The sequence below is a fragment of the Haliotis cracherodii genome, unplaced genomic scaffold, assembly GCF_022045235.1.
Source record: "Haliotis cracherodii isolate W230 unplaced genomic scaffold, xgHalCrac1.p SCAF_2, whole genome shotgun sequence".
Lineage (NCBI taxonomy): Eukaryota > Metazoa > Mollusca > Gastropoda > Lepetellida > Haliotidae > Haliotis > Haliotis cracherodii.
In genome coordinates, this window is record NW_027266275.1 from 26,545,388 (window position 1) to 26,563,946 (window position 18,559).

At 37.7% G+C, this 18,559-nt stretch overlaps 1 protein-coding gene across 1 annotated transcript in view; it reads right to left on the reverse strand.

The window, feature by feature from the left end:
* Positions 1 to 7,612: 7,612 nt before the first annotated feature.
* The window catches only part of LOC139468895 (transient receptor potential cation channel subfamily M member-like 2), a 58,418-nt gene continuing 47,471 nt past the window's right edge, over positions 7,613 to 18,559 (reverse strand). Inside the window, exons 18-31 of the mRNA XM_071251027.1 lie at positions 17,220 to 17,320; positions 16,491 to 16,719; positions 16,048 to 16,169; positions 15,289 to 15,364; positions 14,433 to 14,564; positions 13,205 to 13,504; positions 12,875 to 13,052; positions 12,622 to 12,739; positions 11,940 to 12,100; positions 10,938 to 11,060; positions 9,925 to 10,008; positions 9,204 to 9,317; positions 8,964 to 9,092; positions 7,613 to 7,896 (exon numbers count right to left, since the gene is read on the reverse strand). Coding sequence (XP_071107128.1) covers positions 7,703 to 7,896; positions 8,964 to 9,092; positions 9,204 to 9,317; positions 9,925 to 10,008; positions 10,938 to 11,060; positions 11,940 to 12,100; positions 12,622 to 12,739; positions 12,875 to 13,052; positions 13,205 to 13,504; positions 14,433 to 14,564; positions 15,289 to 15,364; positions 16,048 to 16,169; positions 16,491 to 16,719; positions 17,220 to 17,320 — 2,061 coding nt within the window. The 3' untranslated portion in view covers positions 7,613 to 7,702. The remainder of the gene's footprint in view (positions 7,897 to 8,963; positions 9,093 to 9,203; positions 9,318 to 9,924; positions 10,009 to 10,937; positions 11,061 to 11,939; positions 12,101 to 12,621; positions 12,740 to 12,874; positions 13,053 to 13,204; positions 13,505 to 14,432; positions 14,565 to 15,288; positions 15,365 to 16,047; positions 16,170 to 16,490; positions 16,720 to 17,219; positions 17,321 to 18,559) is intronic.

Below are 18,559 nucleotides of genomic sequence, written 5' to 3' on the forward strand. Positions count from 1 at the left end.
AAACATTGTACAGCGGTATTAAATCATATGTTTTAGTAAAAATGAAACATCAGATTTTTTTCCCAAGCCTTTCACGAGTTCGACAAAGAGAAAATTTATCCCCATTACTATTGTCATTGTATATGAATGACCTTGGGCAATCTCTATTGGAACATAACTGTAATGGTGTAAATGTTGATTACAATCTTGGTGATTATGCAACCCTATTATTACAATTTATAAAACTACTGTATTCTGCATCTTCCCGAGGCAAGAGCGTTAACTGACTATACAAGTCCAGTTTCCACCCTTGCCGAACTAGGCTGGTATTATGGAGTTACATTTTGGCTGGACTAACGAGTCTATGCATAGTCCAATCAAAATCGCGCACCGAAATCGAAATTCGGTTCGTAAACTGTCAGCAGATATTTTCCAAATCTTTTCATGTTTTTAATCAAGGTGCTCACGTGATTTGATGCATTTCGCGATGTAAGACCCTTTTATCACAATATAGATCTTGATTATCGATCAGATCACCCTGACTCGGCGCCACCATTTTGTGTGAAGCAAACGCAAGTGCTACGAGAAGTGGAATCTGATTGGTCCATAGGAGAGGTTCAGAAGGGACATAACTGGTAATAGCCACTGGTGGCGCTACGATCGAGCCCAGCAATTCCAGCCTAGCTCGGCAAGGGTGGAAACTGGTCAGTTAACCCTCTTGCCTCGGGAAGATGTATATTCTGATGATGCAGTCGTATTAGATGCCCAGCTGACTCGTTTAGAATATACTGCACTAAATGGAACCTATTTTAACATTTCAAAAACAAAAAGAATGACACGATATGATATGAATTAAAAACTCCAGTTCATATCGAAATAGTTGACAGCCAAGTTTACCTGAGCTACATGTAACTTTCCACAGTTTCTGAAGGCAACATGTATAACAACTGTATTTTACTTACATCTTTAACGTTGATAAAATAAACTGGTTGGTTGATGAATAGTTGGTTTGGTAAAAGGTCGATGAACAAAGTACAATGAAATATCAAAATACAGAACGACTCATAACACGAGTTATTGGGCTTAAAACGTTTGAACAGCATATTACGCTCAACAACGATACTTGTAAAATCCAACCGAAAGTGTGCCATTTGTTTATAAATAAACCAGGTCCGAATTTTGTGAAGTCGACAATTATTCTGGGACCATACACATGTCATATAAATATCCAGTGCTTTGAGAAAGGAACTTTACTTGAGGTCAAATAAGACTTGGGTATTTTGACAAGTTATGGATTATTTGAAGTTAAACACAGCGCCGAAGCAATTTTGTTCATCGTGTACAATAAAATATGAAGTTAATGGTATATGTTGTACAATCTTCTGTCATCTCATAATTCATCGTGACCTGATTTTGTTTTGTAGTGTTTGATGTTGCAGAACTTGATATTACCAGTGTAATTTTTGAGTGTTATTGTAACATTTTTGCAAAATATCACCGCATTTTGGAAAAGTTTCTTAGAAGTTATTTTCGAAACATCCTCAATAATGTTGAGAAATAGAGAATCTCACCAGAGTGTCTTTTGATATCAAATATATCAACACGAGTTGATAAAAGTGGGAAAACTCCGAGGCTTGCCGAGGATTTTTCCACTTTTGTCAACGAGTGTTGATATATTTGATATCAAGAGACACGAGGGTAAGATTTTATTTATCATCCAACATCATTCTTCCAACATTTTCAGTTTGTAGACAGTAATAAGCAGTGTCTTAAGTGTAAAAGGTACTGCTAACAGCTTCATTAGCAGTGCCATTAGTGATGTCATTTGATTGTGACGTCATGGAAACCAATGAAATCACAATGTTCTGCAAAGCATTGTGATGCAATTTCATTGCAGCGATATCTACAGTGTAGATATCGCTTGATCTCACCTAAGCGAGATCTCCTGTGGGAGCCAGTTTTGGATGATAAGAGACCATTGTGCCTGAAGGAAACTCATATCAGTCCAAATGACAGAATACATGTAAACCTTATTTCAGTGGCATTTAGAAGTTGGTGTGATGAAGTAAGACAAGTTCTATGGATGAACAACTTCTTTATTACAATTAGTGCGACGTTTCGGTGTAGATCCTAACACCTTTATCAAGCAAGTGATGGATAGTGCTTACTTACTTACTTATACAGTGTAACAAATCTGTCCCATTATGAATATTTGAATCAGAGGCGTCAGTGGTGTAGAGAAGGTCAGCACTGGGATAATCGACGTCGGGCTGATGTCATGCTTTTTGACGAATCGAGGTTAACGCTCGACTTCCATGACCAAAGGAATCGAGGTTAGAGACGGCCTTATAAGCGTTTTATGGACATCGCCGTACAATACATCGTTTTGGGTGTGGGTTATAGTATGGAGTGGAATCACAATGACTGGTGAAGTGCGCTCCATATTGCCCATGGCGGAGTCACAGGTCAATACTATCGGGATCACATCACTGTAGAAAGACAAGTTCTATGGATGAACAACTTCTATATTACAATTAGTGCGACGTTTCGGTGTAGATCCTAACACCTTTATCAAGCAAGTGATGGATAGTGCTTACTTACTTATATTGGAGATTTAACGTGCGCTTTCCGACTGCAAGCGTATGTCGCACACGGGCCCGGCCAAGCCATTTAATGTGTTTCCAAAAAGGGGAAAAGTGAGTTTGTGCAACCAAGGAGGGGGGCTTTAGGGGTTGCTTATATAGTAATTTTGAAATTTTGAGTTTTGGAAAGAATGCCAAGAGTGGGTGGGGGACGAACGAAGGGAGCTGTGTGTGTTGGGTGGTTGTTAGATCAGGTAGTTTTGGTTTTAATATTTTATTTGGGGTTTAAATGCGACTAATTAGTCCTGTTTTTATTAGGTATATGCCTAAGGCTTTGAATTTTTCTAATTTATTTTGTGGATTTAGGATTGATTCTAGTGTATGTCCGGTTTTAAATTTAGGGTGGTCTGTAGTGTTGTTCGGTGTGTTTGGTAGTGTGTGCAGTGAATGAGTACGTGTTCTGGTGTTTCCTGTTGTTTGCAATGTGGGCAGTTTCCTGTTGTGTGTAGATTAGCTATTTTACGGTGATTATTTAGTTTGGTGTGGCCTTTTTGTAGTTTAGTAATTATTCTGTCGATTTTTTTGGATGGGTGTAGTATTTTTGGTTTATTTAGGTTTTTTTTGAGTACTTTCCTGATTTGGCTATTTGAGTTTTAGTATATATTTTGCCATTTTTTGTTGATTTTTTGTTTAGCTACACTTTTGATTTCTGATTTTGAGCTGGGTAAGTTTAAGCTTATTTCTGGGAGTTTAAGGGATAATTTTGCTGCTTTATCTGCCTTTTCATTTCCAAAGATTCCTACGTGGGCGGGGATCCAAATGAACTCTATTTGTTTACCTACCTTAGTTAAGTTGTTTGAGCTATTGAGTATTTGATTTATTAGTTTGGGGTGGTTTTTAGTGTTTTTATTTTTGAGGGCTTGTAGTCCACTGAGGAAGTCGGTTAGGATGAGGATTTTTTTTATCTTTTTAAGATTGCTGACTGTGTAGTGCTGAGGCCATGCCCATTAGTTCGGCCGTGAATATGGATTGGTTGTTTGGGAGTCGGTAAGATTGTGTGTTTTTGGTTGGTTGTGCGATGTGGACTCCGAAACCTGTGTGTTTTGAGATCGGATCTGAGGATCCGTCTGTGTATATGTGACACCAATTTGGCCAATTTTCATGTATGTATGCTAGTGTGGTGGTTTTAGCGATGTTAGGATCGGTCTGTTTATTTAGTGTATCGGCTAGTGTTGTGTTGCTAATTTTGGTATTTTAAGTTTTGGAGTGAAGATATTGGATGATTTATTGTTTTGTTTAAGATTATTTATTTTGTGTTCATTTAGGTAATTGGTTATTCTTTGGGAAATTGGAGTAAGTAGTGGATGTTTCCGGGTTAGGGCTTGGTTTCTAGGGCTAATATTGTTTTTTATTAAGTTTTCGATTAGAGGGTTTGATTGGGACGCGGCCCAGAAGTTTAGGGTAAGTTGTTCCCTACGTAGTTTAAGTGGCATTTCTCCTGTTAAGGCCTGGAGTGAGGTGGAGGAGGTGCCATGTTGAGTTCGTGTGATTATTTTTAGGGCCTGATACTGGATTTAGTCTAGTTTTTTAATGAGAGAGTTGTTTAAGGTGTCGTAAATGGCACTGCCATAGTCTAGTTTGGATCTAATTAGTGATATATAAAGTGAGAGGAGGGTGTTTTTAGAGGCCCCCCAGTTGGAACCGGTTAGGCATCTTAACGTGTTTAGGTCTTTGCTGCATCTGGTTACTAGGTTTTTAATGTGAGCATCCCAGGTCATGAGATGTTCATCGAAGATTAATCCTAAGAATTTGGTTTGCTTTTGGAATTTGATTGGTTTGTTGTTTAGTTGGAGGTTTAGGGAGGCGGGTTGCATAATTTTGTGTTTAAATACTATTCCTGTGATTTTTTCTGAGTTTAGGGAGAAGCCCCATTTGTCAGCCCATTTTTGTATTTTATTTAGTGATTTTTGTAGTAAGTTTTGGGCCATTTTAATGCTTTTAGTGCGGATCCAGAGGGCTCCATCATCCGCGAATTTTGATGTGTTTACTTTGGGGGATAGTCCCTCGAATAGATCGTTAATCATAATATTGAAGAGTGTTGGGCTTAGGATGCTGCCCTGGGGAGTGCCATTTTCTAGGGTACATTGGTCCGATAGCGTTTGGTCTATGCCCACGGTGATTTTGCGGTTTGTTAGGAAACTTTGGATGTAGTTAATTATTTGTCCTTTAAGACCTATTTTTTGTAGTTTTTGTATTAGCCCGTTATGCAAAACCATGTCGAATGCTTTGGAGAAGTCTAGAAAGATGCCTGTAGTATATTGTTTGTTAAGTTGGCCTGTTTTAATGTCCTGCTCTAGTCGGGCGAGGTTATCTAAGGTTGAGCGTCCAGGAGTGAAACCGCTTTGGTCTGGATTTATTATGTTGTTTTGTTCTAAGTAGTGTTGTAACCTGTTTTTTGCCATTGATTCCATTACTTTGCATAAGTTAGAAGTTAGGGAGATTGGTCTGTATGAATTAGCCTGGTCAGCTGGTTTATTGGGTTTGGGGATTGGTATGACCAGGGCTTGTTTCCAAGGTGATGGGACCTGTCCGTTTAGATATATGAGGTAAAAGAGTTTCAGAAGGGTTTGGAGTAGTTTGGGTGGTAGTTGTTTAATTATCTGGTATGAAGTAAGGTCGGATAGTGCTTAACAACATAGGTATATATACTTATTGACATCAAAGTTTATACAGTAAATGATTGATCGACACAGAAAGCTGATTAAGATAATTGGAAGCCACTTGATGACTAATGAGCACAGAGTAAACAAGCAGACTGATAGAGATGATGGAAGCCAGTGGATTAATTGGATGGACAAAGGGATTTAGCAATTAGGTGATGGTAAGCAGGCGGTATGTAATAGCCTTGGTCTCTGTTCATTGCTGGCTGGATCCTTTTGATGTAGATGGCTTCTAGGAGTTTCCTGATTTTGTAGTCTGATTGGTTGTTGGCCAGGATCTTGATTTTGTTCCACTGGATGTTGTGGTCGGGGTGGGTTTGGGTGTGGTCGGAGATGGCTGGTTTTGAGTCATTTCTTTGTACTGAGGTCTTGTGTTCTTTTATTCTAATGGGTAGGGGCCTGGATGTTTCTCCTGCATAGGAGTCGCCACAGTCACATTGTATGTGATATACGGCACATGTAAACCGTTGCAGAAATATATATCCTACGAAAAAACATCAGCCCTCGTGAAACGTTTAGTTTCTGAGAAGATAATGCTAAAGTATGTTCCAGAATTGAAGTATATTTGTTCAATTTGAATAAAACAAATTAATGTATAGTAGCATTACATAACAAATCCACTTCACTGTATGGTCCTACATATCATCATGAAGGTTTATGTATCCAAAGAGTTTCAAAGATTGTGAACCTTTACCAATTATTTTAAAAGTTTAAAAATATTCAGAATCCGATAATGTTGCTACACATCAAATCTGTATCAGAATTTCTAAACCTTGTTGTATTTGATAAGAATACTCTTAAAATATTTCACAACTGGAATTTTGTATCATTTAAAGTTTTATAAAAAACAAGTACTATTTTCATTTTACTGACATGAACAAATCTAAATCATATGTCATACTAGATGCCGCCAAATTAATCAATATGGTACCTTCAAGTATCTTATCAACTGGACATCTACAATATACTAGTGCATAGTTTGGCGTTATAAATATTAATCCCTTCACACTATGCGTGTCTATCCAGATAGTTCGTCTGAAACATTGCTTTAAATCAATATTGAACATTGAAGAAATGTTCGTGCATAGTGTTGGTCACACCAACATATATTTAAAACCAAGACCTTATTACGCGTTACACACATTAAATCAATATCTAACAGAGTAAATAGTAAATCGGTGTAGTTGCTCGTCATATTTACATTCATCAAAAACAACTGATAAAATACCATTGAGTCAATATTTAAATGCGTAAACATTAAGAGGGACGGATGACCTTTTGCGTCACATTTGCATATATCTAAAGATGGAGAGAAGTACATATACATATAAATATCTAGATGAGTGTACAATTATGTCCCATATCTAAAATACAAGAGAAGTACTTCAGATAAAAACTTATGAACAGGACCAATTCCATTTTTTGCATCACATCTACATGTATCAACATTGCGATTTTTACATTGAGTTAGTATCTAGATGAGTGTACATGTTTGCGTCAGACATATATGACAAGAAAAAAATTATTCAGATAAGTCAACATACAAGAACTACCATGACAGTTTGCATCATATCTACAGTTACCTAACGAGATAGAAACGTACATTAAGTCAGTTTTTAGATGAGTGTACATTTATGCATCATACAACGTTTTTATATCTAAAGAACAAGAAATATACATGAAATAAATATTCAGATAAGTCAACATACAAGAACTACCATGACAGTTTGCATCATATCTACAGTTACCTAACGAGATAGAAACGTACATTAAGTCAGTGTTTAGATGAGTACATACATCTATGCATCATGTGTATATCTAAAAAACAAGAAAAATACATTAAATCAAATTTGAGATGAGTCAACATACATGAACGACCAATGCAAGTTTTGCATCATGTCTTCATATATCTCAAGATAAAGACACGCACATAAAGTCAATATCTAGATAAGTATACAGTCATGAGTCATAAGTATATGTGACGAACAACATTTAATCAAAATGTAATTGTGTGAACATACAAGAAGGACCAATGACAGTTTTGCGTCTTGTTTACATATATCTAATATAAAAAACAAAGACAATATCTAGAGGAGTGCACATTTATGCTTCATATCTAAAGACAGAGGAAATACTATAATTACTTTACATCAACATAATTAAATGAAAGAAAATATAAGAAGGACCAATGACAGTTTTGCGTCATATCTACATATGTCTAAAATCAAAACAAAGACAGTGCACATAAGTGAACATTTTGTGAAGTGTCAGCACTGTTTTGCGTCACACGTTAAATCAACGTGTAGATGATGGAACACTGAATTAGTCACTTCAGATCGTGTATTTTTTTATGTCATTTGCTGCTCTCAATATACATTTTGTACTGGTTTTCAACATATGTCCTGCAGAATCAACACATTATTAATTTGCAAGCTTAACTCTTTCGTGAAGGTATAGTTCAGCATTTGCCCTCTCGAATTCATCCAGATTCATTTCTCCCTTTCTTTTATTTTCATCATTTTGTGTTTCTGTTCCTTCTTGACTTCGAGCGTATTCCATGTCCATGTCATCGTCAGAACAAACTTCCGAATCACTTCCATAGTAACCATAGTAGTCTGAAAATAAATTTCGACTTTCGTGGATAAGGATCAGTGAATTAGAAGCCAGTGAATTGTCTAATGGACACAGAGTCAGCAAGCAAACTGATGGAGATGATTGGAAGCCAGTGGATTAATTGGTTGGACAAAGGGATTTAGCAATTAGGAGATGGTAAGCAGGCGGGATGTAGTAGCCTTGATCTCTGTTTATTGCTGGCTGGATCCTTTTGATGTAGACGGCTTTTAGGAGTTTTCTGATTTTGTAGTCTGACTGATTGTTGGCCAGGATCTTGATGTTGTTCCACTGGATGTTGTGGTCGGGGTGGGTTTGGGTGTGGTCGGAGATGGATGATTTTGAGTCATTTTTTTGTACTGAGGTCTTGTGTTCTTTTATTCTAATGGGTAGGGGCCTGGATGTTTCCATCACCTAATTGCTAAATCCCTTTGTGCAACCAATTAATCCACTGGCTTCCAATCATCTCTATCAGTCTGCTCCAGTCACTCCAAAACAAACATTATGGATGCATTTCTTTGTATCAGTAACAATGAACAGTATGGTTCATATCAACTCTTGAATTACACCAGACATACTATTTCCTATACTATTTCGGCTGTTCGTGCATCTACATGATAACCGCCAAATATGGATAGATTGTATTAAATATGAAAACATTAAAACCTAGATTGTCCAGGTTTTCGGGATATTGAACAGCCTTTCCTACGACTGTTTACTTGTAACTGTGCTTGTGTTAACTGAGGAGGGTCAATTATGAATTTGACCAAGATGTACAGCATTTAATAATCTTTCGGATACGTTTCCGTTAAAATAACTTTCACTCAGAATTTGTTCCCACCATGTCTTCACGTGAGAGTCATCTGCACTCTCTGGACGCTTAGAAATAAGTACTTAACCAATACGCATCACCTTGATCAACTGGGTATCAGCAGAACCGGGATTATGCACTCATTATGTTGTATCCGTGCAAACAAACAGTACGGATTCATCAAACGGTTCATATCTGGAAGTATATTGAATGATTGGAAGACCAAATTTACCTGTTTTTGAACCTCTGTCAGTGACTCACCATTGTTACCCCCATTATCATAGTTTTCATCTTGCTGAGCCTCCGACGTCTGCTGGTTAGAGTCATCTTCGTGATCCACTTGAGCATCCACATCTTCGGCTGTGGCATCGGTTTCAGTAATTTGAGTATCTACACGGTACCAAAAATCACATGTCAGGACTTTAGGCTTTAAACCAAACTCACTCACTCAATTTCAGGACATTCTGACGACCATTGAAATAAGCCTCATGCACATTATACCTGATTGCTCGCTGACGCCTTCCTCATTCAGTTGACTTTCCTCATCACAACCAACATCTGCAGCTTCCAGGTTTTGGTGGTAACCGCCAACACCATCTCCATCAGATGTCTCAGCTAGAACAATTATCCGACGTATTTGTTAATAAATAAACGTAGCACTTGTCGATGACTTATTGGAATAAATATGAAAACTTTGATTAACATTCAGAAAAAAATGTGCTGCGGTTTTATCTTGCGGTTTTATCATTTCAGCCTCACTCTATGGTCACACTAAGCGACCTGTCGCTTATTAAGGACGATAAAAGCATGGACACATCATAAGCAAGAAAACTTTGGGTGAAGGGTTATTAGATAATATTATTAATAAGATTATTAAATACACTGCATTTTAATTATGTAAAACTAAATATAACAATCCTCGTCAAAATGCATAAATAAACAACATGAAGATATGATGATGAGTCACATGGGTAGGAACAGGTTCCCAGCAACCTACGCTAATCGTAAGAGAACGACCAAATGGAACGGGTTGTCAGGCTCGGTGACTTTCTTTGAAGGCGTGGATAGTTGCTCACAATATCAATCACTCGATTATTCACAGGCTGCAGCCATACGGCTGGAATACTGCTGAGTGCGGAGTTAACCAATGCAATATAATGACACATATATATCTCTGACAATCCGCTTAAACATACATTGTGTTTATGACATCAATACTTACATATGTTGCACTGGCCTGGAAGTATTGTAACAGGTGGTTCAATTGGCCCTTCCCCCTCGCTATAGTCTATACTGAGCTCTTCCTCTGAAAAAAAGTGAGTGAGATGACGCTTTCACCAATATTGGAGATATATCGCCATTTGTCACATTGAATTGAACCCACCGGCATTTGAAATGGTTGAAAAACAAGAAGCTATTCTCTGCTCAGCAGCAGCTAAGGGTCTAAATCTGCCTACGTTGGTAAAAGTCAGAATACAAAGGATTGGAGTTTTTATGAATTGGCATTACTTTATACATATTCTTTCTTTGTATGTGCTATGTAAATAATAAGTGCCTACTGAACCGATGTCTTGCACCTCTGTGATAAGCAGCATGCCATTCTTGGAATGAGGAATTTCGAAAAGGACACAATCCCCTCTCAAAGCGTTAACCACGTAACATTACATTCATACATTCACCAGTTTGCCTGGATATCTATCTTCATGCATCTATGTTAACAGTAGCCTGGTGTTCCCGTGGAACTTATGATATATGTTAATAATAAAAAAGGGATAGGGATATCAATTCTTCTTTGATCGGATCAACTCGGTGGCCATTTTGTAAGGGGATGTAAGTATATTCTTGCAGTAAACATGAATCTTACATATCAGTGACATACGAAAAAGAACAGAGAAATGTTTCAGATAAGTAGAAATAGTTTTGATTCTTTATTGTTATAATGTCGACCATTCTCTGAACCAGGGTTGATGCGGATGAGTAAGTTCATCTTTTGTTGTTTCATGCATTACGCCAACCCTAGTGACATAATTAAAAGCACTGTTAGCGAACTTTACTTTTACCGTGGGTACCTAACCACCGGGGTGAACACGCATTTAGGGCTGCATGCAGCAGCAGGGATGGACATTGACCTGAGAAGACGAAACCAAAAGAAGACGACTATGTTACACATTGCTATCTGGTTAATACATTCACGAATGATTTGGGTTTGAAGGCAAATGCATCTACATGTACTACCATGATTTGGAATGTTTAAATCTGTCGTCAGAGTGTCACAGTTGTCTTCGTTGTAATCCTCCTGCGGAGGCGTTACAGCAACATCCGTCTTATCGTCACCTGGGTGTTGTTTCATTTTTCCACCTGCAACATACCGGTTCTATATACCACAGTCACATGGTATCGAGGACAACATTGTTGTTGCTAATAATGTCTGAGATATCATGAGTGAATTGAGTTTGAGGTCGTTTTAAACACTGTATAAAGTATTTCAGTCACACCACGGTCTGTCGATCGAAGTAAAGCCCTATGAGATGCAGCACATGTATATTCTCTTTGGAACATCATAAATTTATATCATCTATCTAAGGTTTCTCTTTACTTCTGATGGCAGTTTACCACCTTCGTGGTCTCGTGGTAGAGTGTCCGCCCTGAGAGCGGAAGGTCCGCGGTTCGAGCCTAAGCCGCATCATACCAAAATACCAAGATGGTACTTGTTGTTACCCTGCCTGGCGCTCGGCACTAAGGGGCTAAAACAAGGACTGGTCGGCTCGGAGTCAGTTTACTGTGTCTGATTAGGGAATTGATGTTAAACTGCGTCATGATGTCTCAGTGGGCTAGTACTTCAAAATCGGCATTAGTCCGGACTAGTACAAGCAGCCCCCCACCCCCCAGCCCCACCCCCCACCCCCCCACCCCCACCACACACACACAAACACACACACGTGCATGCACGTCGCTATGTAAGTGCAATAATCTTGGAGACGACGTTAAACCCCGTTTCACCTCACCTCTGATGGGCTTGACGTTCGATCGAATGCCTACCCTTTACATTACGTTTACAAACTACGGTGATAATCCGATCTTAATCATTTAAGCTATAGTAATCAGAAATTTTCTGCAATTTCCTTTCAGTTTTCCCACAACAACATTCACACAGAGAAATTATTGAGATATCGTATTATTGAAATATTCCGCATTTAGCGTTTCAGAAACAACAACAGTTTGGATGAATGTACTTACGGTTGCTTTTGCACCGACAAGAACAAAGGCGAGAAATCAGCCTCCACAAAATGGAGAAGGGAATAGGTACAGGTGGTTTACTTTCATATTCCAACATGAGACTGCACCTCTGTCTTGCCCATACTTCGTCCGTGTTTCCTCTTACTTCCTCGAAAATGTGGCTGAATGTAAAGAAAGACAAACACATAAGTATGCAACAATTTACTTGGTAATTCTTTGTAAGGTGAGTTACAAAAAGGAAATTCAGTAAACGTGTTCTATCCCGATGTTCACAAAATATATACCCACGCATATATAGTGATGCGTTAAAACAAGTGACCCTGAATTGATTTCATGAAACTGGAAAGGCATATATAACAAAATCCCTGTGACAAATTATTGCCTACACTCCCCCATGTACATAGACAGAAATATGAGTAGAATAGAAAGACATACCAAAGTATGTGTGTATGACAACACTGCTGTGAAAGCAACGTAACAGCGAGAAATTGGCATGCCACTCATTGAAACGACAGGCCACGATGCATTGAGATAACGCAGCTACTTTTACTTTGTACAGTAATGGGTAACACATTTTCTAAAGAGTAAATATGAATTTGTGATCAGTGTTTCAAACTAATCGCCAATAATATATCCTCATTATGTGATATTTCAAAGCACTGATTTGTAAATGTATACTCACTTGAATCGTGCGATTATGAGGTTCAGTAACAAGACGTTGGTCATAATCATGTACACTGCCGTGAAATATGGAACCCATCTTCTTCCAATGTTCGAGGGACATATTGGTTTGGTACAGGCTGCAAATAGGGGGAATTAGTTATTCATTTTGAAGCAAATGGTCAATCATTTTTGTTTCGGTATATCTAAAAAAGAGTGATAGAAAATGTGAGATTCCACGATACACCTAGTCACACACAATTAACTAATCATACTTTCAAGTTCTCCCAAGAAGTCCAATTCTCCAAATATCAACCAGAATGCGGTTACGGGGATTTGAAGAACAAAGTCGATTGTCCAAACTGAATTCGGGTAAAGGATAGCTTCCGTGCAAACTGCATAGGAAAATAGCGCCACACACAAGATCACCAGGAACGGCAGAAGGTCTTTCACCTGTAACATTTATCGTGCAGGTGGTTAGTCAAATAATATTTATAGTGGGTATTTTGTCTCTCAACAAAACATGCTCCCTCTTTTAAGATGTTAAGTCGCGCTGTATGAAATTTTGGTCACGTTGAACTGATAGTCGTTTGATGAATGCCTACCATTTTGAACATCATGTATAACATTGGACCGATCGTCTTGCTCAAAGTGAAAGTTTGAAAGAATCGCCAGATAAAACACATGCAGTTAATGCTGAGGAATAAACGTCCATAATCGTAGGTGGCTGGAACGCAACGCAAAGTGTAGCCAATGATGAATCCAACAACACAAACACTGTCCAGAATGTTCCATTCATCTTGAAAGTAAAGTCGGATAGCCTTGTTATAAGACAAGCGGCTAGATGATTTTTCTCTACGCTTTTTCCTTGATCTTTGCTGTTGTTCTTCCGTGAGTTGTGCAATCTGTGAACAAGTATAACGCCAGACTCACCAAGAGTTTTCAATAGTTAATGACATACGATAACTTACATTTCAGTGATTATTTTACTTGTGTAATCATCACTGGATGCACAGTGGGGACGCAACAAAGTTAAACGTTAAAGTTCACATCTTTTTAAGGGACAATTTACGAGCGTTACTGTGTGTAACATTGCGGAAATATGTAGAATTGTGACCTAAATTTGATTAGATCTTATTATTTATAGTAATTCAATAAGTGAGTATGGTTTTACGACGCTTTTAGAAATATTCCAGCAATATCACGACGGGGGACACCAGAAATGGGCTTTACACATTGATTGTACCCATCTCGGGAATCGAACACGGGTCTTCGACGTGACGAGCGAAGGCTTTAACCACTAGGGTACCCGACCGCCCCTATAGCAATTATTAGTAATTGTGCATGCCATTAATTGTAAGATGTGTAGTTCACCATTGTATCATACAGAGGATATGGCTAAATGTCTAGAAAAGATAATATACTCTTGGTTTCATTTTAACAAAATTCATATTTAAGCGTATATATAATTGCATGGTAATGCATATTTCCCCATGCAACTAATCTAGATATCGTATAATCAGCACATTCGTACATACTTCCTTCCAAAAGGTTTAAACTAACGTGAGACTATAGATCCCGCTTATATATTAATTGTTCTACTCATTACACCAAACCGTTGTCCATGACCATTTACTCTTGTTAACGTATTTAGTTTATCATCATGTATTATCTTGTTGAATGCCTTCATGACTATAACTTGTACTGGATAGGTATTAACATAAACCTTTCGGCTTGTTTACCGATCCAAATTCATTGAATAAAAATATGTTAAATCATATTTAAGCGGCTATGAAAGTATCGTAATGGCTAATTACAATGTCGTCAGCATACCTGTATGACTTCCTCCACAAGAAAAACTACCATCCAAAAGAGCAGGGGGATCTCCCAGTTCCATTTGAAATCCATTGTGAGTACAATCAGCATGAAATGGGCATACAGACCGAGGAAAATACAGTGGATCAGCTGCAAAGCAACATGTTACATAAGTTTATGTATTGTTCCAAATATTGTGTCAGGAGGTTAACATGTTGAGCTCCAGGAAATGGCAATATTGCAGGATGATATCTGTTACATTCATAACTGCTGCTGTTTAACAATCATTGTTCATTAACGTAGACAGGAATTATTCGAAACTACACTTGTTACGCCATCCAAATGCGTACACCGTTGTGGTATTACTTGCATGCTTATATGCAGGATGGTATAGCTTGTAAATGCACTTTTGTTAACAAAACCTACATTTGAGGGTGAGAACACGTTAAAGCCAAATCTTCACTATTGTGACAATGACATGTCATTTATTTTTCATATCATATAAAATGTTTGAGGCGAAATCCATTAACATCACCAGTGATGTATGACATATCACATACAGACAGAAACCATAGTTCGCCCTAAACAAGAAGCTAGTACTTTATTATGTTCAGTAGATAAAAAGTGACAACTCCCTTTCGACAATCAAAGGAAATCGATTGTGCGATTCCAACAGTTTCACGACCATAATTACTCACTATTAAATAGCTCATGATATAATCGCAATCATAAAATGGACTCTGCTTTTTGAATTTCGAATGTTTATGATAATGTATTTGTCGCTCTTATCTTCAAGGAGATTGTCTCTTCAAGATCTGATTATTTATATAGGTAGAATATCGTTGGGTGCAGCGTTAAACACACACACACTTACAAGGTTCGATGTGTACTTGATCACTGGGGTCGAATAATATGCTCCGAGACGAGAGCAGCCAACACACGCTTTCTTCCTTGAAAGTAAACAGCCTATGTTATATATAAGAAGACATGCAAATACAGGGCAGGTAGATCTTCATTCACTTTACCAAGGTAAAACTATCACCAATTTTGAAAATGGTGACACTACTCAGCAGTTCACCTGTAAATGGAAGTTAGCAGTCAACAAGGACAGTCACCAGTTGCTGCCAGCATCGATACTTTTCTACGCTATAACTAATGGACAAATATTGAATAAATAACATGTAGCAACGTTTCCAAACGAATGTTTTGTGTAATATTGTTTGACATTCTTGCAATACGCAAGGGTTATATCTACTTCAAATATTCCACATCTTGGACTTATATGTCATCTGAGGAGATTTGACTGACCTTGACAAAAGTCAAACCTTATCAACCCTAGAAAACTGAAGTTGTTTCAAACAGACTTGACCACTTATTGTCCTTTCCAATGACATCAAGTTTTGAAAACAGTACATGGTGCTATACATGTCATTACACTTTGTTATGAATATCTCAACTGATACAAATGTTTCTGTGCAACAAGAGAATAACTATTTTTGCAAAGTCGAATGCCAATCCTAACGCCTTGAAACAAAAGCAAGATGAGCGAAATATCAATTGTTTGGTTAACTTGGTTCAGTGAGAGTACTCAAAAACGAATGTTAATCCTCGATGCTTTTATGTGCAAACGTACGTGGTAGAAGTCTTCTCTGGCGCCCCGGGTTGGCCCTCATGGCTGTCATATTTTCTGTCTGTGTCTGATTTCTTCTTCAGTAAGCAAAACATGAAGGCTGGACACAACGTACATACGATGAGCTGTAATATGGTGAAAGATATTCAATGATTAATGCTCGATGTGACAGAAATATAGCACTTTTGAGACCTCATTCACGAGTACATTCCACAAAGAAGCGAAATATCCAACACACTCTGTGCTCACATGGCCCGCTGTATGGCCCGTAATATGTCGTCATACTATTTCACAAACTTATGTTGTAAACATATACAATTGTTTTAAGGCCAATTAATCAACTTTTTCTAGACTACATAGAAAGCACATTGTGATGTTCTATATCCAACATGGTTGACTGTGAACCTCTAATGCTAAAGGCATTCAAGAAAAAAAGCTGAACCAACCTTCAGTATAGATGTAGATTTGGGAATGTCGCCATACCACTTTGATAAGGTATAGAACACAATGCCTTCACTTTTGAATATACTCGAGTTTTTACTTTCGAAGGCGAGGGCGAGGAAATCGATATTCCAGATGTTGTCTTTGATTCTCTTTTCGATAAGCTTCACCGACGTCTTCTTGTGATCCCAATAACACGCATCCATTGTCCCGATTGTCAGTGATCGGTAGAAACTATAAAATAGATGCGCACTGATTCATATGCATTCGTTATGATAAATGTTTAATCATACAATTTGAAGTGTACAATTATGAAGCACTTAAGGTACACTCCACCACTATTTTGTGCATAATATTCATCCGTTCGTGGTGAATATTGCTTCTGTATTACCAAATATACATTAGTCAGTATGTTCACAGCTAATGCTATCAGTTGGTTAGAACATTTTACCAACAAATACACCATTAAAATACCGTATGTGTGCAATCTCTTAAGCATGTGTATAACTGATATGTTTCAAATCCAATGGGTATTTAGAGGAATCTTGAGATTGCGTTAGGCCTCTAGAACATGGTGAATGGTTGTATCAAATGGTCATGGTGAAACGATAGATCAGTAAAACATAGAAACGGCTTTACGCAACCTGTGAACCAGACAATGATTCGCTCTGATAATAAGTCTCTGTGTGACAGCATCAAACAGATGGTCCTCGAACATCATATAAATAGCTGACCTTGCATTTGCCTTTCGTATAGCTTTCTTCTTGCTGTTATATGTTTTCTCTGCAATGGCGTCCATGATGGTGCCAGCTATCAGAGCGGACACCATGAGGTCCTTGATACGACAAAATAAAATATCAATTTTACACGATATGTCTGACCTAAGAATTGTTTTAAATGTTTTGTGACATATGGAATTTGAGATACGGTCTGAACCATGATGCAGTGTAAACTAATTGTTTGAAATAGAATTTCATAAATTGATTCTCAGATCTATTTCTACCCGAAGCCGATGAGATAGAATTAACATACAGAGATAACAATATAATGATGAAGCCAATGAGATTAACAGAAGAGAAGTAAACTGAAGGTATAGTGTTTGGGCTGGATGTAATAACGAGGAGTTGGCTATGGTGACACAAGCAATAAAGCAATAAAATGTCCATTTGTGGTTGATGATCTGATTAAAGCACAGTTGAGTACACGCTGGGTAGGTAGATAACATGGTGTCTGTGAACGGCGTGCTTCTCTCTTTGGATTTCAATAGTTCCTGAATGGTTGGGAGTTACTCATTTTCTTGTGTCTGAAGTTGGTGTCGAGAATCTTGGTTTACAATCGTTCAATCGACTCTGCTTTTGCCACATATTTCTTGTATATGGAAAGGGTTTTGTCGCTCTTATTCACTCATATTAGCAGTACAAACTTGCATTTACACTGATGCGTTTATAGTCTATGTCACCAGATATCCTTATGAATAAGACGCAAGCGTCAAGACAATTTAGTTTAATTCACAAAAAAAACAACTTACAGACGGGAAGAACCGCTAATATCAAAGTAGTCCATTCAGTATTTAGCATTTAAAGGTATTTCATTACACAGCAAGTGCGGATCACTAGTCTAGGACTAACTTTCTGATTTTGGTCTCCATTCCCTGATTGGATATACGGAAAACACTTGAGGATTTTATGACGCTTCCTTTTTTCCTCACAGGCTCTATGTGGACATTATCTAAAATGTATGCTATTGTGTTCAAAACGCTGTGCGCACACTAGTGTGAAACCCCCTAGTGTTTTTTTGTTTTATCTTCGATAACGCCTATGTTTATCATCCGATTACATGGATTATTTAAGGATTAACCTATATGAGTGTAAGTAATTTTAGTTTACTTCTTAAGTCTGCAATTAAGATGCTATTTACATGAATGCTTATATTACCTCATATCTTTACTTACTGATATAAATCAATAATTTTATGGCCTTGTTACCAAACTATGCGGAACAATATAGCAATTTCCACAATCCTTGAGCTGCAAACATCGGTCTTTCTTTGTTTTCATTCTTTCCTTTCCTTTTAT